This window comes from Cucurbita moschata, unplaced genomic scaffold (genome assembly GCF_002738365.1).
Source record: "Cucurbita moschata cultivar Rifu unplaced genomic scaffold, Cmos_1.0 Cmo_Scf00035, whole genome shotgun sequence".
Lineage (NCBI taxonomy): Eukaryota > Viridiplantae > Streptophyta > Magnoliopsida > Cucurbitales > Cucurbitaceae > Cucurbita > Cucurbita moschata.
This window is the reverse complement of record NW_019268551.1, coordinates 258,610-284,489: the sequence shown is the minus strand read 5'-3', so window position 1 is coordinate 284,489 and position 25,880 is coordinate 258,610. Positions and strand designations below refer to the sequence as shown.

At 37.0% G+C, this 25,880-nt stretch overlaps 4 protein-coding genes across 5 annotated transcripts in view; 3 read left to right on the top strand and 1 right to left on the bottom strand.

The window, feature by feature from the left end:
* The window catches only part of LOC111430960 (rac-like GTP-binding protein ARAC1), a 20,623-nt gene extending 18,889 nt beyond the window's left edge, over positions 1-1,734 (top strand). The window contains exon 8 of the transcript XR_002708415.1: positions 1,723-1,734. The gene's annotated coding sequence lies outside the window, so the exon portion shown is untranslated. The remainder of the gene's footprint in view (positions 1-1,722) is intronic.
* A 2,504-nt stretch (positions 1,735-4,238) lies between these two features.
* Positions 4,239-8,435, top strand: LOC111431060 (protein MID1-COMPLEMENTING ACTIVITY 1-like). 2 transcript variants are annotated; one of them, XM_023067569.1, is made up of 8 exons: positions 4,239-4,486; positions 4,888-5,604; positions 5,998-6,410; positions 6,768-6,874; positions 7,115-7,186; positions 7,304-7,410; positions 7,899-7,992; positions 8,095-8,435. In XM_023067569.1, the coding sequence occupies exons 2-8, from the start codon at positions 5,197-5,199 to the stop codon at positions 8,145-8,147; spliced, it is 1,254 nt and encodes a 417-aa protein (XP_022923337.1). In that variant the 5' UTR covers positions 4,239-4,486; positions 4,888-5,196; the 3' UTR covers positions 8,148-8,435. The 2 variants fall into 2 exon arrangements, with proteins under 2 accessions (XP_022923337.1, XP_022923338.1); XM_023067570.1 differs by lacking the exon at positions 4,239-4,486 and adding an exon at positions 4,521-4,600.
* Positions 8,436-9,184: 749 nt separating this feature from the next.
* On the top strand, positions 9,185-10,523 carry LOC111431062 (SKP1-like protein 1A). Its single transcript, XM_023067572.1, has 2 exons — positions 9,185-9,549; positions 10,136-10,523. Exons 1-2 carry the CDS (start codon positions 9,256-9,258, stop codon positions 10,307-10,309), a joined length of 468 nt encoding a protein of 155 aa, XP_022923340.1. The 5' UTR covers positions 9,185-9,255; the 3' UTR covers positions 10,310-10,523.
* A 6,635-nt stretch (positions 10,524-17,158) lies between these two features.
* Positions 17,159-18,269, bottom strand: LOC111431061 (protein FD). The gene is made up of 3 exons (XM_023067571.1): positions 17,658-18,269; positions 17,492-17,569; positions 17,159-17,403 (listed from the first exon to the last, which is right to left on the bottom strand). The coding sequence occupies exons 1-3, from the start codon at positions 18,147-18,149 to the stop codon at positions 17,332-17,334; spliced, it is 642 nt and encodes a 213-aa protein (XP_022923339.1). The 5' UTR covers positions 18,150-18,269; the 3' UTR covers positions 17,159-17,331.
* Positions 18,270-25,880: the final 7,611 nt, after the last annotated feature.

Below are 25,880 nucleotides of genomic sequence, written 5' to 3'. Positions count from 1 at the left end.
TTTTTTTTTTTTTTTTTTTTTTTTTTTTTTTTTTTTTTTGTTTATAGCCATATAACGTTGTTTTTTTCAATTTTTTCAAATTGTTTTCAAATGTATTTACTCACTCACGTTTTCTAAAACATTTCTCGCAAACGTGACTCGAGGTTCGAGCATACACCAACATTGTCCACGAAGTCTCACGGAGACTTGTTCGCTGGGTTATAACGAGTGTCGCACAACCGTTGTCTCGTTGTCGCAAGAGTTTCGATAGTGACACTTGGCCTGCAATCACATGCTACGCTACTCCCTGTCTTCCTCATTAGCACATTGCTCTTCCTCTCGCTCTTAGTTGCATTCCCAACCAAATAATCAAAAGTAACTAATCTAAACCTTTCTTTTGAACCTGAAAGATCAACCAACCCAACCCGAAAAATAGCATGTTGGATTATGAAACCATTTCAGGTTACTTATGTCAACAACTTAACCCACTCGAAATTTCTAGTTGGCCTAAAAACTGTCTCCAACTCAACTCGTGTACACCCATATCGTCAATTTTTAAGACGGTTATTGATATTTTATCAACAAAATTATGGTTAAATAGACAATTAACTATGTGAATGCATTCCTTTTGTTATTATTTATTTAAAAATAATACGACCAATCCTTGGAGACTGGTAGTCAAATCGCCAGTTCAACTAAAAACCAAAATTTGTCGGCTGTAATTTAATTCTAATAAATATTAAATGCTAATAATAAATTATAATTATTTTTTAAACAAAAAAAAAAAAAAGTCACGGGGGAACGGAACTTTAACGGCTGTATTCGGTTCCGTCTCTAACTTCTCTTTCCGATTTTGACCTTTCTATAGATAAGATTTTGGTCTTTCATTGAGACCCTTTTAATCTTTAAATTAAAAAAACAAAAAACAAAAATTACAATTATACCCAAAATAATAATAATAATTATTATTATTATAAACTATTAAAAAAGTAATATTAAAAAGTTTAGAGATAATTGTCATTGCTATTTTTAAATTTAGTATATTCTTTAACGATAATACTAACGGTAAAGATATTTTAAAAAAAATAAAAAGAATATTAATGAGATTTTTAAAAAATTTAATGTTATTTTTGAACCAGTTATATTCTTTTTTAAATAAAATAAATCTATCTAAAATTATATATATATTTAAGTTTAAAAATATTTTTGAAATAATTGTTGGAGAATTTGTTGGAAGTAATTTAGAAAAGGAATGATATGGGAACCCACATGAGCCATATCCAAACACATCCTATCCCTATCCGAAGATTACGCCAACCCTTCCGGCCATAATTTCCATAACCAAACACCACTGTTATCCAAAAGGAATAATAATAATTAAAATTAATAATCTTTAAATTAAAATCTGGACTAGGGTTTTATCGGCCTCACGGTTAAAAAAAAAATCATTTCTTCAACTAACGTGGGAAATGAATGCTTCGTTCTTCTCTCCGATCAATGTGGGATCTCACAATCCCCACCTCTCTTAAGAACCAACATTCTCGTTTGCGCACTGCCTAGTGTCTGACTCTGATACTATTTATAACAGTTCAAGCCTCTAGCATATATTGTCTTCTTTGAACTTTTTCTTCCGGGCTTTTCCTCAAGCCAACCAATGTGAGCTACCTAGTATACGCGTTTTCAAAACCTTGAGGGGAAACTCGGAAGTGAAAACATAAAAATAACTATATCTACTGGCGGTAGGCTTGAACTGATACACGTTCATTAGAGAATGAAAATATATATGTGATATAAGCAATAACGATTAAAGCTAGTTGTTTTTAATAAACTCGTGATGGGTCTAGTCTATGTATTTTAAAATATTTTAATATTAAAAAAACACGAGTAATTAACAAGAAATATTCGAAGAACATCTTATCTTGCTTATCAACAATCTTGCAAAAAACTCGTCGAGCTTTGTTTCAGGTGAAAAAATTACGGGAATAGTCCCTAACGTTACGATGAATTCGATACGAGAAAAATAAATATTAATTATACTATAGTTTATAAAATATAAATTAAAGGTGATAGGTGACAAATTTATATATTGAAGAAACTATATGTTTGAATTATAATAAAAGCAAAACCTTATAACTATAATTGAAAATATATAAATATTACTTTTAAGTCTTTTTCTTCTTTTTGGTAACCACTTTATTAAAGTAACTTAATTATCTTTTTGAATTTAAAATAATAATTTTCGTTCTCTCCTCTAATCGACGTGCGATCTCAAAACCTATTTCTTAAAGGTCAGCATTCTTGCTGACAAATCGCTCGGTGTCTAGCTCTAAATTCATTTGTAATAGGTCAAACCCACCGCTAGTAGATATTGTCCACTTTAGTCCACTACATAGTGTCGTCAACCTCATGATATTAAAGTGCGTCTATTAGGAAGAGGTTTCCACACTCTTATAAAGAATGTTTCGTTACCCTCTCCAACCAACGTGGGATCTCACAATCAACCTCTCTTGTGGGTCCAACATCTTCACTGGTACGTCACTCAGGTCTAGTTCTGATACCATTTGTAACAGCCTAAACTCATCGTCAAATATTTTTTTTACTTACAAAATATTAGCTCGCCGACACGCATAATTAAGAAAATAATGGAGATCGTCGAGATGATATGTCGGGTAATGGTTAAAATTGAACTCTACCATGGTTAAAAATGATGGAGGGCATGTGATGCATGATGAGTGGCAGAGTTAGTGGTTGGTTTGATTGGACTGCCTCGTCATCATAATAATAAAACATAAACGAATGTCCCATTAACAATTACAACTCATTAACCCCTCATTATTCTCATTACAACATGCTTCCATTTTTAGCATTTTTTTTCATTCATTATTCTCAATCCCATGTTTTTATATTAAATAATTAAATTTGTCGAATTGTGTTTTTTTAATTATTTAAAAAAATATTATTTATCCACGTATATTATATTAGCAATAAAACTCAAATATCAAACCTCCACGAGTTACACACCGATAACAAACGTCAAAATTTCTTTAAAAGTAGGGTAGTGGTGGATTGTGTTACAACCCTATTTTCGGGTTAGTCAGTCGATTTGACTAAAACAATATCAACCCATAAACCAACCCAATTTGTTGGTTTTCAAAAAATTCAACTAAAAAAACAGTTAATGGTTTGGGCTGTGTAGTCTAGATTGGTCGGGTTATCGAGTCATATGTATATACCTACAATAAAACCAGCACTCGCACCGGTGTGGTACGATACCTAACACATTTTGAGTCATATGATTAGTAAGTTAGAATTAACAACACGAGAGACATGTGTTTTGGGTCGGTCTATGTCTCCCTAACATTAGGCGTTTTATTTTAAGTTAGTCAAATTTCATCATCGACTCGGGCTCAGTGATTGGTATAAAACCATTTTACTTTTTCTAGATTCTTGGGTTGGATTCAGTCGAGATTAACATACTATATTAACGTTTTTGCAATTATAATTATATTAATAAATGTTATACCTTTTTCTTTTGTGAAGAATACCATATTTGCAATCAACTACATGTACTTAGACTTGACTTTATTTGTCTCATGTGGACACAAAACCCACATTTTTTTTTTTCAACTTAAAATAAATTATTTTTTACGTTTAATAATAAATGATATAATTATTTATTTATTATGTCTTTTATTAATACAACGAATAAAGTCGGGTATAAATTGACCATACCTTAAAAGTCAAATTGAGTACGTATCGAACGTTTTTTACCCATTTTAAAATTTACGTGTTTTTCTGTTTTATTAAATCCTAATTTCCAACGAAAAACGTCATGAGTCATGTCTTAAATATAGTCATGACTCAATAGGATGATTTGTAAGATCTGACCACCCACGTGAATTAAATTAAAATTAATTATTTAAAAATTATAAATACCTAATAAAAATTAAAAAATTCATAGTTTGCTCAAGAAAAAAAAAAAGTAATATTTAATTAAATTAAATATAGAGTTTGACAATTAACATTTATTTATTATTATTATTTTTTTTTTTACGAAAATGAAGTATTCAACACCATCCCTCACCCCATGCCTGTTTTAGCCCTAAATTGGGTAACTGGTGGCCCACTTTACAGCCTGTAAATAAATTAATTTACCCATTTATTATTTATTATTTATAATAATTTTTATTAATTTTCCGGGAAAAGGGTAAAATCGTAAATTGGGATTCACATGGAGGCCACTGCACAGCCCTTTCTTCTTCCTTGTCTGTAATCGTGTGAGAGTTGTCACTGTGCTTCAACCAGACCTCTCTCTCTTTCTCTCTCCTCCGACAAACCACACCGAACCTGAAAAAGTGAACCAAACTCGGAGAGAGAGAACCAAAGAGATTTTTCCGAATTTCCACATGGAAGACGAAGAGGAATGAGAAGAAACACAATGCAATTTTCCGCAAAGCAATGCTTGACCTGTGACCTCTGAGTTGTGACCATTCATCGTCTCTCTCTGGTAATCAAACAAAAAATCTCTTGATTCTTCATCCATATATGGATTTTTTTTTCTCCATTTTTTATTCTGATATTGCTCTCAAGGTGAAGTAGTTGTAATGGCGGAGGAGTAGAGGTGTGAGAATTTATTGCTGTTTAATGTTTTGCGTTGTTTGCTTTGAATGCTTTTAATACTTTCTTGCAGATTGAAATGCAGTTTGTTTTTCTTTTGAATGCTATTTTTTCTGGTCAATTTATTACGTCGAAAAAGCGATACGATGAAAGGAAAAAGGATATACTAAAGAGGAAGGAATAAAGAGTAAAGAGTAAAGAAGAGTTCATCTTCTGATTTCTAGTACTGTGAGTGATGATGTCTTTGTGGATTCTTTTTTCTGATTTGTATGTTTCTTTTTTCTGTTGTAGTTGACATACGTTGTGGTGAGTTTGGGGGCGCCGACGTTGAAGATCTTGCTCTTGGTCTTGTGATTCGGCTTTGTACTAGTACCGATTTTGAAGATCCATTACTGACGACGAACGCCTGAGGAACTACTCGTTCTCTTATAGCATCGTTGTAATCGGTGGCGATGATCTGATATTTCGAATTGTCTGCCAGGGATTCCGAGCTTTGCTGATTTATATGGACTGAGTTGGAGATCATCGGGAAACTTTGTTTTTGAGCTTTTGAGTTTTTTTGGGGAGTTCAAGTTTGATTGAGAGTTTTGAGAGGCAATTATGTCTTCGTGGGAAACGCTTGGGGATATAGCCAATGTGGCCCAGCTTACGGGCCTTGATGCAGTTCGCTTGATTTCCATGATAGTGAAATCTGCAAGCACTGCACGAATGCACAAAAAGAACTGCAGGCAATTTGCTCAGCACCTGAAGTTGATTGGAAACTTGCTCGAGCAGCTCAAGATCACGGAGCTTAAGAGGTATCCTGAGACTCGGGAGCCTCTGGAGCAGCTTGAAGATGCTTTAAGAAGGTCGTATATATTGGTCAACAGCTGCCAGGACCGCAGCTTTCTCTATCTGCTTGCAATGGGATGGAACATTGTGTACCAATTCAGGAAGGCCCAGAATGAAATTGACAGATATCTGCGCCTTGTTCCTCTGATTACCCTCGTTGACAATGCTCGAGTCAGGGTATTTGATTCTCTCACAACTGTTATTATCTATTTGTTTATTAGCACAATAGGGTCTTGATAGACGCATTTCCACAGCATTTCCCCATGCATGTTGACTTTCTTGCTCTCAATGAAAATGATTTCCTTAATTAAAAAAGGGGAACTTGAAAAGATCACGGCATAGGAATATATTCAAATTGGAAATAATTGCTAGATGGTTGTGAGCTTTAGGAAGTAAAGCCTGTCATTGAAGAATCACCATAGGGAATTCTACCTCTGCCGTTTACTTACTAGTTGAATGTGAATAGTTCATCCAATTTACTGCCTCTTGAATTTGAAGTTTTGCTCGAGATACACATGGTGCCTTTGCTTATTTGATAACATAATCTTATTATTAACTTCAAATTCGCAGGAGAGACTGGAAGACATTGAAAAGGATCAGTGTGAATATACTTTGGATGATGATGACAAAAGGATTCAGGATGTAATTCTTAACCCGGAACCTTCGAAAGAAGAAGCAATGGTGTTGAAGAAAACTCTTTCTTGTTCTTATCCAAACTTGCCGTTTAACAAAGCACTACAAAAAGAAAGCGAAAAGCTTCAGGTAGAACTACAACGGTCTCAAGCTAATCTGAATGTGGGTGAATGTGAGGTTATCCAACGTTTGATAGATGTCACTGAATCTGTAGCTGCAACTTCTCTTCCTGAGAAGAATTCACCTGAAAAATCCCATAAAGTAGTGGAAAATACTTATGTAGATGACAACAATGGACCTTCATCTGATGAAAGTTTCTATAAGAATACTGATGCTCGGACAACCTCAAGGTCTGCTATTTTCTGTTTTCAGCTTTCCAGTAACACGGAGTTACTCCTGCATTTTTGAAACAAAAAATGCGAAGATGCTAAATAATTGAGTGTTCTATAAAATTTCCATGTCACAAAGATACTAAAAGTTGTTTCCTTGATTTGGAAAATGTTGTTAGTAATTGTCCTGCCAACCAAGTTTTCTGGTAAAAAAAAGTTTTTCTCATCATTTTAACCTTTTTAAACAATTACCTCCAAATTGCCGCTAAATTTCTCTATCATATAATGTACAACCACTTCTGTATGCATGTCATGAATTATCAAAAACTACATGGTGGCTCATCGAGCTTGATATTGCTGTTTTTTTATTTGTTGCAGAAAGAGTTCTGTCTCATCAGGACGTGATCTGCTCTCAACCAGAGGTTCTGATCGATATGGTGAATGGCACACTGACTTACTCGATTGTTGTTCAGAGCCTTCTCTGTGTATGTTATCCTCCTCACTTCTAATTTTTAAAGGTTCATTGATAATGGGTTCTAAAGGAAAGGGGCTGGTTCATTGGGCATAATTCATACATATTCAGTTGGTATTATGGATGACAGAATTGATGCATTTGACATCGAATGGTTCAAGAGCTCGAATACATTAGACTGATGGTGCTTGAAAAATCTTTTCTCTTTAATCGCAATGTTTCAGTGCAAGTTACATCACTCATTTGTTTTCAGGTCTCAAGACTTTCTTCTACCCTTGTGGGACTTTTTCAAGGATTGCTACTGTTGCAACTAATAGGCATACATGTAAGTTAACTTTCGCAATTAGAGGTGGAACAAAATGTTCTACCCAAATTTATATTCATAAGTATTACTTATTGTTTCTGCCTTTTCCTGAAATGTTTTATTTGAATGAACCATCAGCACCAGCAGAAGCATGTAATGATTTGATGGCATATACATTGATACTATCGTGCTGTTGCTATACTTGCTGTGTTAGAAGAAAGCTTCGCAAGATGCTAAACATCACGGTAGTTCCCTTTTCTGCCTGATTAATTAATCTTCTATTACATTGACAGTTTAGTTGCAGATTAGAGAGGTGTTTCTCTTGTTTTGATCCTTATTCGATTCTATTATTTTACATTAGATTTTGGTTTACAGGCATCCAACTTCTAAAAACCTGAATGATTGCTTAACATACATAGATTTAGGATTCTACCGACTTAAGGGCATAACTCTGATACCATGTTAGACATCACGTCTCTCCACAATGTTATGATATTGTCCACTTTGAGCATAAACTCTCGTGACTTTGCTTTTGGTTTCCCCAAAATGCCTCATTCCAATGGAGATAGTATTCCCTACTTATAAACCCATGATCTAACCCTTTAATTAGCCGATGTGGGAGTCCTCTCCCAACAATCCTCAACATAAACTCGACCCGTCAATTGATAAGATTACATGCATAAAAAACTGAATAGAAAAGACAAGGACTGAGATCTGTGTGGCTAATTGACAGGGGGGTTTTGTTGACGACTTTCTCTCTCATGTTATGTGCTGCTGCTGCGCCCTTGTCCAAGAATGGCGAGAAGTCGAGATACGCGGGGTTTACGGTATGGTGAAAGACATTTTTCTCATTATATTCTTTCTGGATGTGGAAACTTTCTGTTAATCTTGGAGTCTTTAGTGTTTGATATAAGAAGGAAAACATGCAGGTCCTGAAAAGACTAAAACAAGCCCTCCACCCTCCCAATACATGGAATCCTGAAGTACAGTCAAGACGCATATTCAACGGTTCGTTCGTAGTCTCCGAATAGTTTCGATTCGTGATAGAGTTATGTAATGGATACAGGTAACTCTAGTTGGCATGTAACTGGAAGAGCATACATTGGCATGTTTTTATGTTATTACTTATTATACACACCCCCTTACCTATTGTATAGATTTGTTTTTAAATCTTTTACGGTGTTTCTAGTTGATTGTGCTGAGTTCAGCGGTAGATTTTGACCAAAGTTCACAATTGCATATCAATGGCCTGCTAGTTCCCTTTAGCTTAGTGTTTTGGTCATTTCTCCTTCTCATGACCATGCTATTATTGATCATATTCTCTCTTCATTATCTTTTCAAGTTTCTGATTGCGTGTGTTTCGACTTCTCTCTTTTCTCGGTTGATTTAAAGATGAGGATTCAAACCTCTGACCTTTTGATCGATAACATATGTTTTAGTCTTAGTTTATTAAATTATGCTTGACTTGCAAATTTAAAACTAAGTCAATCTTGAGACCCGTCTCTCAGCTACTGAAAAGAGAGTCGGGGGTAGCACGTTCTTTTTTGGGATTTATGTGCAGGCAAGGGTAAACTCGGACTCAGATAAGATAGAATTGAGGCGGACTGGGACCAAGAAGTGCCTTGATGTGCTTCACGTGAAATATGTTTGGTGTCAAGTATATGAATTAAAAATGTGAATGGTAAAAGAAAAGTATAATAGTAATTTTAAAATAACTTTAATTTTTATAAAATTTAAAATATATTAAGTTTTAATTTAGTTATTAAATTTTACGAATAATAATAAGCGTGATGGGCTGATTTAACTTAAATATTTGAGAGTTTTCTATTTTCTATTTAAAAAATATCTAACTTTCTAAAATATTTTTTAAAATAGGTAATTAAATAGATATAAATTTAAATGTAGACGACTTAGAACCTTATAATTAAAAATAAAAAAAGAAAGTGAATTAAAATAACCGCCGGGCAGCGGCTGGCCCTGTGGCAAGAATCTATATAAACCGGTTCTTGGAAACCCAAAGTTCTCCAACTTTTCTTCTTCGTCCTCTTCTTCACAAAAATCACCATCAATTTTTCTGCTAATCCAAATCCATGTCCTCCTCCAAGAAGATTACTCTCAAGAGCTCCGATGGCGAGTCTTTTGAAATCGACGAGGTCGTTGCTCTCGAGTCTCAGACCATCCGCCACATGATCGAGGACGATTGCGCCGATAACGGCATCCCTCTTCCCAACGTCACTAGCAAGATCCTCGTCAAGGTCATCGAGTACTGTCACAAGCACGTCGATGCGTCCTCCGCCGATCCCCGCGTGTCTGAAGAGGATCTCAAGGCCTGGGACCGCGATTTCGTTAATGTCGACCAAGCCACTCTTTTCGATCTCATTCTGGTAACCTTTTCTTCCTGATTTAGATCGATCGACTCGATTGTCTAGGGTTTACCTGGTTCCTATGGTTTTTTTTTTCAAGAATTTGACTCGGCAAACAATCGCTTTGATCTTCTTTGTCGCTGATTACTATTTTTCTTTATCTGATATATCTGCATCGACGTTTGTAATTCTGCTAGGGCTTGTTATTGTTTGATGTTTTGGAAATGGAAAGTTCGTTCAAAGGAAAAGTTCTACTGGAAATTGTTCAGTATTGTTGATCAATTGGTATGGTGCCTAAGTAATGGATTAAGATTCAATAGGACGAGCATGGTCTTTTCACTTTGATGATTGAAGACGGTGATGCAAAATGCTTTCGGCATCATTATCCTTTGTCCTTCATGTTGAGATTGGGGTTAATGGACATCTGTATTTGGCGTCATATTGAAATGATTGTTGCTTAGGTTAATCTTCGTGGTTCTATATTTAAGCCGTGTTCTTGTTGCAGAGAATTCCAAGCTGCCTGGGGCTTCATTCTTGACTATTATTATTCTTGATAATTTCTTGATTTGGCGCCATATAAAATTCTCTCCTATATTCTACTCTGCAGGCTGCAAATTATCTGAACATCAAGAGCTTGTTAGACCTGACATGCCAGACCGTAGCTGACATGATCAAGGGAAAGACCCCAGAGGAGATCCGAAAGACCTTTAACATCAAGAACGATTTCACACCTGAGGAAGAGGAGGAAGTTCGCAGGGAGAATCAGTGGGCTTTTGAATGATTTGAAGTCTCATAAGAGTGCTCAAGGATCTTGATCAATAAGGTCTGTACATGGTAGTAGTATTCGATCTCTGTTGTATTCACATAGTTTGTGAAAATGGTACTGTATGAACCTAATCATAATTGTATCATGATCATGTTTGTGTGAGGAATGCATTGACTACGTAATTGTCTCATACCATCATTATGTTAAATTTTGATAGTAGCCTATGCTCTAGTTATCTTGTCTCCCCATAATTGAAGCCTTGTGAGGGAAGGGAGGAAGCCATGTTGCCTAGACTCTCTTCTCAATTCTCACTACTCGACTTTGTTTTTGTGTTTCTTGTTGCTTGATGCTCTGTTCCACTTTCGTCGACTTATGTGCTCTGTGTTTGTCATCGGACTTCTTTATTATGTGTTTGTTGTTGGACTTCTCCGCTCGTGCGCTCAGTTGTCCTTAGACTTACTAGCTCGGTTCAACATTTGTCTGCTTTGGTAATTGGTTCTGCCTTTGCCTTTGGTTCTTGATTTTGGGATAACTCGGTGTGTTGGGTTGGGTTGAAAAAATTTTCAAGTTGGGTTGAGTTACCAATCCAACCCACCCAACCTAACATGAATCACCTCTAATCTATTTTGTCAATTTTTGACCAATTGCAGTGGAATGCTATAACAACAACCACAATAGAGATGTTACTCTTGGGTTTGAAAATTTGTTGAATTCATTCATCGTGTCTTTAACACAAAGTTAAGCATACTTGTATGAACATCCAATATCAAGGATTATTTGTGGGACTCATTCCCCCTTTCACAAGTCTAGAATGTATGTCTACACCAATGATTTCTACACAGAAATTATTTGCATCAATTGTGCTAATTCACAAAGTTTCAACCAAGCTTGTATCTTAATCTCAAGTAAGAACTTTAAGTGAATGACACAAATGATTGTATGATCTAGTGTAAATCACGGTTCAAGTTCACTACTAACCATAGATATTGTCTTTATAAAGAATGTGTGCTATGGAGAAGTTACACCCTTATAAAAAAATGTTTTGTTTTTCTCTCCAATTGAGGATGGATCTCACAATCTATTTCTTGAGGCCCAGTGTCTTTTATTCTTCTCTTCAATTAATGTGAGATTTCATAATCCACCCCCTTCCGAGGAACGTTAGTGTCTTTTATTCTCTCTCCAATTAATGTGAGATCTCATAATCCACCCCCCTTCGAAGAACGTCTTCATTGGCACTCGTTCCCTTCTCCATTTGATGTAGGACTCCCCCAATCCTCCCTCTTCTGGGGGCCTAGTGTCTTTGTTGGCACACCTCCTCGTGTCCACCCTCCTTCTGGGCTCAGTCTCCTCACTGACATATCGTTTGGTGGGCTTAGCCTTCTCATTGACATATCGTTCAGTGTTTGGCTTTGATACCATTTGTAACTGTCCAAGTCCTTTTGGGCTTCCCCTCAAGGTTTTTAAAATGTTTCCACACTCTAGAGTAAAGTTAAAGTTAGAAGTTCACGACAAAACTAACAACAAAACTATGGTATTCAAGTCTTAAAGTGTATGAAGAAAGAGAGAAAAAAAAGAAGTTTTGAAGAAGAATGGAGCCCTTCTTGTTTCCCTTTTATGGCTGCAAATCTCGCCTCTTCTCAAATAGTAAGGCTAAGGCAATCAAAGCAGTTTGGTGGTCAAGTTTCCTTGAAGTTTGGGTAATCAAAGAAAGTAGTGGAGATTGGTGGTTGATGCCAATGTTAAAGCTTACACTAAATGGACCTTAAAACCAACCAATAACACATAACCTTTATTATTAGAAAGCTCAAAAGTAACTCTCCTGTTTAGGTGGCAACCACTTTGTGTATGACCCTTTACAATCCTCCTCCTCCTCCTCCTTCTTCACCGATCCAACCACTCCTAACCCACGCAACATGTATGAAACACACTTAAAAACACCCAGCTGATGCATTCCAATTCTCTTCATTGATGACACATGGTTTTCAACAAGCTCTTCTTCTTCTTCTACAACAACCTCATCGGCTTCCGAACCAGCCCGACACTCAAGCAAGAAACCCCGCTTCCTTGTAGTGCCGATTCGAGCCTTCGACCTACGACACCTGATGATTGTGTCGCAGCTCTTTCGAGTCCTGAGAAGGCGTTGGAAGGCGAGACATGTTGCGTATGCTTGTCGTGTATGGGGAACAAGGACAAAGACGAGGGAATTGGCACGAGTGTTCTTCCTTGCTCGCACGAGTTTCATAAGATATGTCTCGATCGATGGTTCGAAGAGTGTCGGAGAACTTGTCCGATATGCCGATATTCAATGGAAGGAGGGAATAATCATGAAGATGGGAGTAATGAAATGCTAACGGATGAGATGGTGATATGGTTTTCTTCTTTCCACACCTCTGGTTTTTGAGCTTCCCTTTTGAGATCCCAACAAGGTTTAAATCAATATGATTTGACCAATGTGAGTTGGATGGCTCTAACTTCACAATATATCACTTAAAGTTTGTAATTTGTACATAACTTAAAACAAGTGGAGCCATTCAAATACATGTCAAATCTGTTGGTGTTATGGGTGATGGGAGAATCATAATTTAGCTCAAATTCCCAACTTTTTAAAGCAATTATGCCTAACTTTTGGTGGCTATTATCAACAATCGTTATTTTCGGCTCAACGGGTAGAAGATTGAACGATTGGCTTTTAAAATAGTACTTAACTATGACTCGAATGACGTTGGTTTGTCTAACTAACACTATTTGAGTATGTGGACTAGTTAATGTGCACACCTCGATCGATCTCAAAGAAATACAATTATTTGACCCTATAACATTTCGTTATTAAGAAAGTCGTAGAATTATATCCCATGTATTGTTTTTTTCAAATATATTATGAAATGTTACTAGCCGACTTTTAGTGTGATTGCGACATGCGACCATTTTTGTTAGTTTCTTTCGTGTTATAAAATAAATTAGGTTACATTAGGTGGATAGGCTTAAACTTTGAAATTTGCTTTAAAAATTACCCTTTTTACTTTGAAATTGATCTAAAAGTATGGAAGATTAAGATCACTACTACAATTTATTTCATTTGAATGACGTTGTAAATGATGTCATGTATGTCTTTCATTTCGTAACAGTTCAAGCTTACTGTTAGCCGATATTGTCTTCTTTGCACTTTCTCTTTCGTGCTTTCCTTCGAGCTTTTTAAAGCTCATATGTTACAGATAGGTTCCTACATCTTTATTCCGTCAAATTCCATCTTATTTTAATGAAAAAACCTCTACAAAGATATTTTTTAAAACAATTTCATATTTTTTGAGGTACTTGCATTATTTACACATGAAATTAGAACGGTGACCGATGAGATTTGGTTCGACTAAGTTTAGCGGTTCGATTCTCACTGAACCGAACCGAACCAACTTGGTTGGTGGTTTGTCATTGTTATTATTTATCGCACTTATTGTGGAAACAAAGGGAATAGCATAGGAATTGCTTTCTCTGCAGCATGGCTTTACCTACGCCTGTGGCTGAGCATTTCAGCCTATGATTCACATCAAACTGCCTATTCTCTCTCTCTCTCTCCATTTTTATTGAGTGTTTTCCTCACTTCGTAATATGTATTTAAGAAAAGTAAATCAACAATTAGACAACCTTTTCAGCATCTTTAACGGGTCGAGAGGACTCGAGAACGTGCAAAAAGGGGTTTCGAAAGAAAGAATTTTGAAAACCATGTTTAGGATACGAAAGTTCGAAATTTAGAATTCGTTTTCACGTGCAAGGGTTTGCTTCAACATGATTAGTATCACGAACAAGGTACGATCATGTCTATCTCTCGAATAAATCGTTGAGAAAACAAAGTAAAAAGGTTGTTTTTTTAGGTTTGTAGAGGAGGGGGACAAGGCTTTTCAGCTTAGACATGAGAGGAAAACAAAAAGAAATTAGAATAAAGAGAAGGACAATAATAGAACCACCTAACCTAATAGTGACATAACAAAAGTTAATAAAGTAGGGATGACATACTAAATTATTTTCTTACATTTCTCTATCTCTATCCTCTTTTTTTTTCGACAAAGGTACGATAAAAAATTTATATTTTATCTCGATTGAATTATTTTTCGACATTAAATTTATTCTTTTGTTCCCTTTTGGTGACGTGATACAAAGTTTCTTCACGAACAAAGTTATAACAATTTAATGTGATATTCGAGATCGAAGATACGTAAGTATGAACGTTAAGAACGACTTAAAAAATCGAAAGTTATTACTTATATGATTATACCAACAAGGTACATTTTTTTTTGGATGGCCACCTAAATTTTTTTTCTTAGAAGCATGTGAATGAAGACAAAACATGTTGAGATGAACTGTGCTGGTTGATGGTAACAAGCTTCTCTCTTGCAAGCTGTTCGAGACAAATAAGACCACGTAGCCAGGTCGTGGGGATGTAAGGGAACGCTTGAGCTATCAAGGGTCAATGTTAGGTTATAAAGTATGATCCAAATCTTGAACTTGAGACGTTGAACTAGAGATTGATTCCAATAAACCCAAAACCTGAAAATTACCACGTGACTAGGTTGTAGGGATGTAAGGGAACGCTTGAGCTATCAAAGGTCGATTTTAGGTTATAACTTCTGATCCAAATCTTGAACTTGAGACGTTGAACTAGAAGTTGATTGCAATGAACCCGAAACCTAAAAATAAGACCACGTGACCAGGTTGTGAGGATGTAAGAGAATTTCCGAGCTATCAAGGGTCGATTTTGGATTATAACTTGTTATCCAAATCTTGAACTTAGAAACGTTTGATCTAAAATCGAATCCGAGTAAGAAATAAAGTGGTGGGTCATAAAACACCCACTAGGGGTAAAAAAGAAGGCTCAAAATCTTTAACCCACAAAGATCCAAATTGAATTGAGTCAAATCAAAGAGGGAAAGCACACCATTTGATGCCCTGCAGACATGTGTCTCACTCCTTTTCCCACCATGTAAAGTGCTCAATCCAATTCATTTCAACTACTAATTAGCCTCACCTTATCTCCACCAAGTGATTTCCTAAAACCCTCTCTGCACATCTTGTCATTTCTTATGCTCCAAGTTCTTGTGTATTTGTTCATGTTGACCCCAATTTGGTTGTATCCTCAAATGTATTCCCTTCATTTCCCCATGAATCACATAAACAATGAAATAAGTGTGAGAGGTAAATATGATATTGAAGTCTATTATAACTCTATATGCAAACAATGACCAAATTATCAATCTAATACGACCTAACTAGGGTAGTTTATCGTCATCCTCCCACATTTATATGAGTAACCCTAAATGAGTTACAAGAAACACGAACAATATCTAGAACAAAACCCATGTGTTGAATTGTGAGATATCACATTAGTTGGAGAGGGGAAAGAAGTGTGGAAACCTCTCCCTAACAGACGCATTTTAAAACGGGAAGCCTAGAAGGGAAAGCCCAAAGAAAAAAATATGTAGTAGAAATGGGTTTGAGCTGTTACAAATGATATCAGAGCCAGTGACTAGGTGGTGTGCCAGCACGGACACTGGGCTCTCAAGCAGGTAGATTGTGAGATCTCACATCGGTTGAAGATGAGAACTTCCTTATAAGAGTGTGATTGTGAGATCCCACCCTCATCAGTTGGAGAGGGGAACGAAACATTCCTTAAAAGAGTGTGATTGCGAGATCCCACCCTCATCAGTTGGAGAGGGGATCGAAACATTCCTTAAAAGAGTGTGATTGCGAGATCCCACCCTCATCAGTTGGAGAGGGGAACAAAACATTCCTTAAAAGAGTGTGATTGCGAGATCCCACATCATAAGGGTGTGGAAACCTCTCAGTAGCCGACACGTTTCAAAAGACCTACATGAAGTGTGCTTACTTTTGAAGAACAAGAGTTTTAGCGAGAAGATAGGATAGAGTCGATCTTTTTTCTTTTCTTCTTTTGAATCCTTTTTAGAGTATAAGGTGAGGAGTGAGGTAAGTCCTTTTGCTTTATGGAAGAAAAAGAAAGAGCATAGAAGAATATGATGTGTAAAATGAAATAATGAAGTGAAAGAAAGGTTTAGCTTAGTTTGCAAAGAAATGTGATAGTGGTGGATAAGATAAAAGGACAACATAACTCAATAACTCTTCAAAACAAGTAGAAAGTTATGCACTTTTCCTTTTCTACCCACTAGATTCCCTTCCATATTTTCTATCTCTTCCATTTTCCCTGGTCCACCCATTTGTGCATTTTGATCCCCGAGATATTTCCTCCCTCCATTATTCGTCCTTCCTCACTACACAATCGTCCACTTCACGATTCTCATAAAACCTACCTTCCTCTACTCTCCATCTCCACAAGACAACCTATGTTATTTACGTTCTGGGTCCTTCAAAACCTGTACAAACAACCAACCCGAGCCCTCGATGGGTTTCGTATGCTTCTCGATATTAGGGTTTTCTACTATTTTGGCTAACTTTTAAGGTTAGCCATTGAGGGTATTATATGTTGATGCCTTAAGTATGATTGGCTTTCACAAATTAATTTAGATTATAAATATATGAATCTTTGTTCTTTCTTCATGTGGGTTTTTCATGGTTTTGAATATTATTGCCCTTTTTGCTTTTTTCCCCTTTTAAATCCTCTAAATCAACATCACTCCCCAACATTCATATTTTTTTTTTAAAATTTAGTCCGTCCCTAAAACTTTCGAATTATAAATTTAGTCTCTAAACTTTTGAAAAATTGGATCACCCCGTCGATTTTCTGTTTAAAACATCACTTACCAACTTAGTCGACGAATCAAACTAGCTAATGCATTGATAACCCTCGCAACCGTATTCATGTCCAACAAAATTAAAAAAAAAAAATTAAAGTCAAAAGACAATTGACTTTTATGTAGCTATGAGCTTGAAGAGGGTTGAAAATTAGTGTCTTTGTTAAATTTTTGTTCCTAAATAACAAAAGGGTTTTTCTGCAAACATCACAAATTCCTTCCTTTTCATCCCCACAAAATTAACTTCACATATTAATAATTCCCAAAAAAAACCCTCTGTTCCTAAAACGGCGCCGTTGAGGTCCTCTGCAGCCTGTGCTTCCTTGACGTTTGCGCCGTCGCAGCTGCTCGGAGCTGCCAGACACAACCGTCGTTTTAAGGTTTATTGTCTTTTTGTAATAAAAATAAATATTAAACAAAAATTTAATTTAATTTAATTTACCTCTTCGTGCTGTCTCCTTAATCTTGCATTTTCCTCCATTAAATGTGCCACTTCAAGCTCCAGCTCGTTTGTGTAAGCCTGTGGATTAAACCCAATAAAAATTTATTAAAATTAAGTTATTTTAGAATTTTTTTTTTTTTTTTTTTAAATTGTGTATTTGTTTAACCTGTTTTCGAGCACGAGATCGGGCGGCGGATTCCCGATTTTTTATCATGCGTTTCTGCCGCCGGTCGCCGGAGTTATTCGAGTCAGAATCAGGGACCCTTTTCTTAGCGAAAGGCGGTGGGCCGAGGACTTGGTCAAAGGGGCTGTGGAAGGCGGCGGTGGCGGAGGAAGGGTTCGGGTGGCAGAAGTGGGCGGCGGCGGCGGCGGCGACGGCGGCGTTATCTGGGAAATGCAATTCGCGGGTGGAATTCAAGGATAAGACAGTGGGTGGAGGAGCAACGGCAGCGACGGCAGCAGCGGCGGCGGCGGAGGAGGAGTCAAGTTTTGAAGTGGAAGAAGAGAGGAAGTCTTGGAGGATGATGTGGCGGAAGTTGGCGGCGGAGTGTTGGTGGTGGAGGTGGAGGCTGATGGGAGTAGCGGCGGCGGAGGGGAAATCATGGTCGGAACGGGAGTGGAGAGAGGAGAGATTAATGTCTTTCCAAACTTCTTCCATGGGAGAACAAAAAGTTGAGAGCTTTGAAGTTAATGGAGGAAAGAAATGGTGGGTTTTTAATGGTGGCTCTCAAAATTGCATAAGGAGAGAGAAAGAAGGCAAAGTACTTAGATAAGTAAGACAAGTAAGTTTGTTTGGAACAGAGTACGATATGTTTTGGAAAGACATTATTTCATTCTTTCAACTCTTTCTCCTTCTTTCCCCCCCTCCCTTCCATCTTATCTAGGGTTCTACTTCTTCCAACTAGGGTTAAGAGGAAGGGTTATTATGTTTCCGGTGTCGGTTTACGACCCGAACCCTAAGTTTAAAGGAACTAAGTTGGAGTATTGTGAAAATTCGACAACCAATTTCAACATAGCTCAACCTAAGAACCAGAACCTTATGTTTTAAAGGAACTTATGTTTTAATGGAACTAGGTTGGAGTACGATGGAAATTGTAAGGTTTGGAGTACGGTGGAAATTGTAAGGTTTGACGACCAATTTCAACATAGGTCAATTTGTGAACCAGAACCCTAGTTTAAAGGAACTCGGTTGGAGTGCAGTGAAAACTTGCAAAGTTCGACGACCAATTTCAGCATAGCTCAACTAAAGAACCTAAGTTTAAAGGAACTAGGTTGCAGTACTGGGAAAACTCGCAAGTTTCGACAACCAATTTCAACATCGCTCAACTCAGGAACTAGAACCCTAAATTTAAAAGAACTGGGTTGGAGTACCATAGAAACTCGCAAGGTTTGATAACCAATTTTAACATAGTTCAACTGATTAAGATACAATGGTTAGATATTTGAATATATCCATTCCAATTGCTGAACTAAACACAAGGACAAAAACCCTGATCAACATGGATGAATGAATGACTATTTTGTTTGAAGGTAAGATTGTTGAGTCGTGTGTCACGGTCATGCTTGTCTAGGGCGTGTTGTCTGTTACGGCATGCCCATGTCATGTCGAACCTTTTATTTAATTTAATGTTGTATTATCTTACTATTTCATTTTCTATTTGTATGATTTGGTGAAATCATGTCTAGGCATGCCAATCCTAAATCGCCTCAAAATGTACTATAGGGGGTGTGACTAGTTTTTAATTTCTCCCCCTGATTTTGTATGACCATTTGGCGAAATCACATCTAGACCTACTAAACCTGAATCACCACAAAATGTACTATAAGGGAGTGCGACTAGTTGTCGAATTCTCCCTACCGAGGAAGTTATATGCTATATTAAGCCATTGTGTTGACTTTTCCTTATAGTCATATAACGTTGCTTCTAAATCTTCTCTCATTCTTACTTTCAAACTCGCTTTCAAAAGTCTCTCTCCTTCCGTTTTCTAAGACCCTCTTCTCAAACAGGGTCAGAGATTTGAGCATACATTGCCCGGTCATAGGCGACGTGAATACAAATTGGCTAGACTCACTTGGTATTTGGAGTAAGTGCTGCACAAGTACAAAGCCCGCTGCAAAAAAAAGTGTGATTGTGACACAGTACACACAAACTTTCTTTATAAACGAAGAAGTTTTAGGGATAAAAGTAAGAATTTAGCTGAAATTTCAAATTTTGATCTTCTTCTTTCCACTCGACTTTCATGACTTCACTAATTAGTATACCTTTCCACGTGAGAATAAACGGAAACAATATTGAAAATAAACGACAAAGTTGAAATTTTGGATATATGTCGAAATTTTAAAAATGTTTAATAGATATCTAAAATTAAAAAATTAAAAATTATAATTATTTTATTAGACCAAAAGGAAAGAATTTAATTAATTAGAAGTGATTTTGGACCAAATATGGGAAAGGGAAAATGAAATATATAAATATATATATATTTGGATAAAAAGACATTTTTTCTTTGAAAGCTCAAAAAAGACGGATTCCAAAATGAGCGGACAAATTCCGTGGCTGTAATTGCAACACGTGGACAAGGTGGAGCAGCCACGTGAGAGAAACAAAAGGAAGAGAGAGAACGGCGTCGTTTAGTATTTGGGAGTGGGCGTTGCCACTGGTTGCCACTGGAGACTACATGTCGTACGAGACTGCAAAAACAGACGACGACAGTAACACCCAACAACATACGCTTGTCCGGTGGTTCACCACCTGTCGTCTCCCCCTCATATTACTACCAAATTACTTTTGTCTATTTTTTTTATTTATTTTTATTCATCTTAAAAACTCCCGTATCAATGGATTATATCTAGTTTCGTCCGAAATTTGTGTATATATATATATATATTGTTATAATTATCTACGTTCGTAACGTGCTTATGATTTAACACCAGACAATCCACCCTCGTTTGGGGTCGGCGTCCTCGCTGGCACTCGTTCATCTCTCAAATTGATGTGGGATCTCAAAAACCACCGCCCTTTAGAGCCCAACGTCCTCGTTGGCACATTGCTCGATGTCCGACTCTAATACTATTGTAACAAGTCAAGCCCACCGCTAACACATATTGTCTTGTTTGGTCTTTCCTTTTCGAATTTTCCTTCAAAGTTTTTAAAACACGTCTATTAGGGAGAGATTTTCACACCTTTATAAAGAATGTTTCGTTCCCCTCTCCAACTGATGTGGGATTTCACAACTCACCCCTTTCGAGTCCAACATCCTCGCTGGCATTCGTTCCCCTCTTCAATCGATGTGGGATCTCACAAACCATCTCCCTTTAGAGCCCAACGTCCTCGTTGACACACTGCTCGATGTCCGGGTCTAATACCATTGTAACAAGCCAAGTCAAGCCTACCGCTAGCACATATTGTCTTGTTTGGTCTTTTCCTTTCAAATTTTCCCTCAAAGATTTTAAAGTACTTCTAGTAAGGAGAGGTTTCCACTCATTCGTATTATAATCATGATTATGGTCTAATTCAGCACCATTACTAAATAACCCTCAACTTTTTATTATTATTATTTTGTTTTTTTGTTGCAAAATTATGAATTAGAAAATAAAAAATAGAAAGAAAAATATTATGCTTTCAGCTGGTTTCATAGACTGGACCACAAAAAAAGCACAACCATAAATCCGACAATAATGTCGTCAAATAATATAGAAAACAATATATTATTTATATATATCCAATTGAAATATTAAAAATGATAAAATTGTTTTTAAAAAAGGCTGATTTGATTGATTCAATGTTGTGGCTTAGGGTGTGGAAGAAGAACTGTACAGCCTCCCTACCCGTTTCAGTCTGCCATGGAACAAGACAATCCCACATGGCTTTGCCGCCATTGGACACTAAACTAACCACAACCAAATTAATACTAATTAATACCATTAGAAGTGTCCGTGTCTTGTATTGAGTCGGGTTGAGACGTTTTATTTCAACTCAAAAGATATCGTTAATGTAGCATCCATTATAAGGGTGTGTAAACATCTCCCTAACATACACGCGATGATACGTAACGGGTTAAAACGGACAATATCTATTAACGGTGGGCTTGAGCTGTTACAAATGGTATTAGAGCTAGACACCGGGCGGTGTGCTAGTGAAGACACTGAACCTCTAAAGGGGTGAATTGTAAGGTTCTACGTCGATTGAATAGAAGAACAAAACATTTTTTATAAAAGTGTGGAAACATCTTCCTAACAGATACGCAGACACTGGATGCTGGATTCCAAGGGAGTGGATTGTGGAGTCTTATATCAGTTGGAGAGAGGAATGAAACATTCTTTATAAATGCGTGGAAACCTCTTCCGAACAGAATATTTTAAAATCGTGGAGCGAGCTTGGATTGTTACAAATGGTATCAAAATTAGATACCAAACGGCTTTACAAAAGGATGGATTGTGAGTTCTCACATAAATTAAAACGGTGGAGCCGAGTTGTACTGCTGTTGCAAGTGTCCTGTCTTGAATTCTTTCTTTGTTCTTTTGACATAGTTTTTTTTTGTAAGAGATTCTTTGGATTGCTGAGAAGAAGAGTGGTGGGGGGCCTTTTGTTTTGGAGGTGGTTTTGAGTTAATGATATCACTTTGTTTCTTGGAAAAGTTCATTGCCCAGAATCTAATACCCAACCTGCTCTCTTTTCTTACACTTTCTCTCAGAGACTTCGCTAACTTAATCATTACTACCCCTTTTCAGATTTCTTTTCTTTACATCTTGCCAATGACTCAATAACCAAGTTCTTGCTGGCTTGTACCGGTTCGATCTAATTTTGAACACGGGGATGCAAAATGTTAATTTCGTGTCTAACCCTAATCCCATCTCTATTTGGTTTAGCTCATTCGTGTCTAATCATGATCTTATCTCTATTCAATTTAGCTCATTCGTGTCTAACTCTGATCTTATCTCCATTTAGTTTAATTTTGGACACTGGGATAGAAAATATTGATTTCGTGTTTAACCTTGATCTCATCTCTATTTGGTCTAGCTCATTTGTGTCAACGTTGATCTCATCTCTGTTTAGTCTAATTTTGGACACGGGACGAAAAATATTGATTTTGTGTCTAACCCTATTCTCATCTCTTTTCAGCCTAATTTTGGACACGAGACAAAAAATATTGATTTCGTGTCTAACCCTGGCCTTATTTCCATTCGATCTAGCTCATCTGTGTCTAACCGTGATCTCATCTCTATTTAGTCTAATTTTGGACATTGTGACAAAAAATATTGATTTCATGTCTTAACCCTGATCTTATCTCCATTTTGTCTTGCTTATCCATGTCTAACCCTGTTCTCATCTCTATTCAGTCTAATTTTGGATACTGTGACAAAAAATATTGATTTCGTGTCTAACCTTGATCTTATCTCCATTTGGTCTAGCTTATTCGTGTCTAACCCTGTTCTCATCTCTATTCAGTCTAATTTTGGATATTGTGATAAAAAATATTGATTTCGTGTCTAACCCTGATCTTATCTCCATCCAATCTAGCTCATCTGTGTCTAACCCTGATTTCATCTCTATTCAGTCTAATTTTGGATACCGTGACAAAAAAAATTGATTTCGTGTCTAACCCTGATCTTATCTCCATTTAGTCTAGCTTATCTATGTCTAACCCTGTTCTCATCTCTATTCAGTCTAATTTTGGATACTGTGACAAAAAATATTGATTTCGTGTCTAACCCTGATCTTATCTCCATTTGGTCTAGCTTATTCGTGTCTAACTCTCGGTCTAGCTCATTCGTGACTAACCTTGATCTTATCTCCATTAGATCCAGCTTATTCGTGTCTAACCCTAATCTTATCTTCATTCAGTCTAATTCAAGCGTGTACGTTATCATTTGTTTGATTCCACTAAATCTCATTCCACTTCTATTATAATATAACATAAGATTAAGATGAAATAAGAATTCCAAACATCCAGATTTGGAGTTGATGAAACATTGATTAGAGAAAGAGAGTTAAATTGGAAAACCAAATGAATGTAAACAAGTACAAATAAAAGTTAAAGAAGAAAGAAGTTGTCAGAGGTGAGAGAGTGTAGTCAGTGTTTGAGCTAAGAGACAGATGTGAGATGAAGACAGCTCTGTCCCAAACTTGTTGGTTGTACAGTACTTTGGCTGTCTAAACCCACTCTTCTTCCACCTTCTTCTTCCTTCTTCTTCTTCTCTATTCATCATCAAATCTCTCACCAACTCTCCACTCTTTCTTAGATCATCAAAATCTATTCCATTCCGAACCCTCTTTCTCTTCATATCATTTCAATACAAATTGGGTTTTGTTTTTGGACAAAACGGTCTTGATTATCCTTTGTGTATTACAACATAAATGTTTGTGTTTTCCATTATCCGTTTTAACTCGTTATATGTCGCTGTCAGTCTCACGGTTTTGAAATGCGTCTACCAAAGAGAGATTTACACACATTTATAAGGAATATTTCGTTCCTTCTTCAAATGATGTGAGATCTCACGATCGTCTCCCCTTGGAGGCTAATGTCCTCGTTAGTACACCGCCCAGTGTCTGACTCTGATACCATTTGTAACAACCTAACCCCACTACTAGTAGATATTATCCACTTTGGCCTGTTACGTATTGTCGTTAGTCTCATGGTTTTAAAACACGTTTATTAAGGAGAGGTTTCCACACCCTTATAGGAAGTGATTGGTTGTTTCTCTAATTGATGTGAGATCTCACAATCCACTCCTTTGGGGTCAGTGTTCTCGTTGGCATACTGCCCGGTGTCTGGCTCTGATACTATTTGTAACAACCTAAGCCCATTACTAATAGATGTTGTCCACTTTGGCCTGTTACGTATCGTCGTTAGTCTCATGGTTTTAAAACGCGTTTACTAAGGAGAGATTTCCACACCCTTATAGGAAGTAATTGGTTGTTTCTCTAATTAATATGAGATCTCACAATCCACTCCTTTGGGGTCAGTGTTCTCGTTGGCACACTGCCCCGTGTCTGGCTCTGATACTATTTGTAACAACCTAAGCCCATTACTAGTAGATGTTGTCCACTTTGGCTTGTTACGTATCGTCGTTAGTTTCACGGTTTCGAAAAGCGTCTACTAGGGAGAGGTTTCCACACACTTATAAGGAATGCTTCGTTCTTTCTTCAACTAACGTGAGATCTCACAATCCTCTCCCCTTGGAAGCTAATGTCCTCGTTGGTACACCGCCCGGTGTTTGGCTCTGATACCATTTGTAACAACCTAAGCCCACTACTAGTAGATGTTGTCCACTTTAGCCTACGTATTGCCTTAGTGGTTTTAAAACGCGTTTACTAAGGAGAGGTTTCCACACTCTTATAGGAAATGATTCGTTCTCTCTCCAATTGATGTGAGATCTTATAATTCGCTCCTTTGGGGGTCAGTGTTCTCGTTGGCACACTGCTCGGTGTCTGGCTCTGATACTATTTGTAACAACCCAAGCCCATCACGAGCTAATAGTGTCTATTTTGGCATCAACCTCATGGTTTTAAAATGCGTCTAACAGGTTTTCACACCCTTATAAGGAAGACTTCCTTCCTTTTTTAACTGATGTGAGATCTCACAATCCTACCCTCTTGGAGGTTAGTGTCTTTGTTGGCACACCACCCGGTGTTTGGCTCTAATACCATTTGTAACAACCTAAGCCCACTACTGGTAGATGTTGTTTACTTTAGCCTGTTACGCATCGCCATCAGTCTCATAGTTTTAAAACGCCGTTTACTAAGGAGATGTTTCCATACCCTTATAGGAAATGATTCGTTCTCTCTTCAATTGATGTGAGATCTTATAATTCACTCCTTTGGGGGCCAGTGTTCTCGTTGACACATTGCTCGGTGTCTAGCTCTAATACTATTTGTAACAACTCAAGCCCACCACGAGCTAATATAGTGTCTATTTTGGCATCAGCCTCATGATTTAAAAATGCGTTTACTAAGAAGAGGTTTTCACACCCTTATAAGGAATGCTTCCTTCCTTCTTTAACTGATGTGAGATCTCACAATCCTCCTCCCTTGGAGGCTAGTGTCCTCGTTGGTACACTGCTTGGTGTCTGGTTCTGATACCATTTGTAACAACCTAAGCCCACTATTAGTAGATGTTGTCCACTTTAACCTACGTATTGTCGTTAGTCTCATGGTTTTAAAACACGTTTACTAAGGAGAGGTTTTCACACCCTTTTAGGAAATTATTCGTTCTCTCTCCAATTGATGTGAGATCTTATAATTCACTCCTTTTGGGGTCAGTGTTCTCGTTGGCACACTGCCCGGTGTCTTACTCTGATATTATTTGTAACAACCCAAGCCCACCACTAGCTAATAGTGTCTATTTAGGCGTCAGCCTCATGGTTTTAAAATGCATCTACTAAGGAG

Bases quoted from the DNA above. Each gene is read 5' to 3' on its own strand.
- LOC111431061 (XM_023067571.1), bottom strand. From the start codon at position 18,149: ATGGAAGAAGTTTGGAAAGACATTAATCTCTCCTCTCTCCACTCCCGT. The intron at 17,570-17,657 runs GTTAAACAAATA...TTTAATCCACAG, and splicing joins GATCTCGTGCTCGAAAACAG to GCTTACACAAACGAGCTGGA. The intron at 17,404-17,491 runs GTAAATTAAATT...TGTGTCTGGCAG, and splicing joins TAAGGAGACAGCACGAAGAG to CTCCGAGCAGCTGCGACGGC.
- LOC111431060 (XM_023067569.1), top strand. From the start codon at position 5,197: ATGTCTTCGTGGGAAACGCTTGGGGATATAGCCAATGTGGCCCAGCTT. The intron at 6,411-6,767 runs GTCTGCTATTTT...TATTTGTTGCAG, and splicing joins GATGCTCGGACAACCTCAAG to AAAGAGTTCTGTCTCATCAG. The intron at 7,187-7,303 runs GTAAGTTAACTT...ATGAACCATCAG, and splicing joins TGCAACTAATAGGCATACAT to CACCAGCAGAAGCATGTAAT.
- LOC111431062 (XM_023067572.1), top strand. From the start codon at position 9,256: ATGTCCTCCTCCAAGAAGATTACTCTCAAGAGCTCCGATGGCGAGTCT. The intron at 9,550-10,135 runs GTAACCTTTTCT...TCTACTCTGCAG, and splicing joins CTCTTTTCGATCTCATTCTG to GCTGCAAATTATCTGAACAT.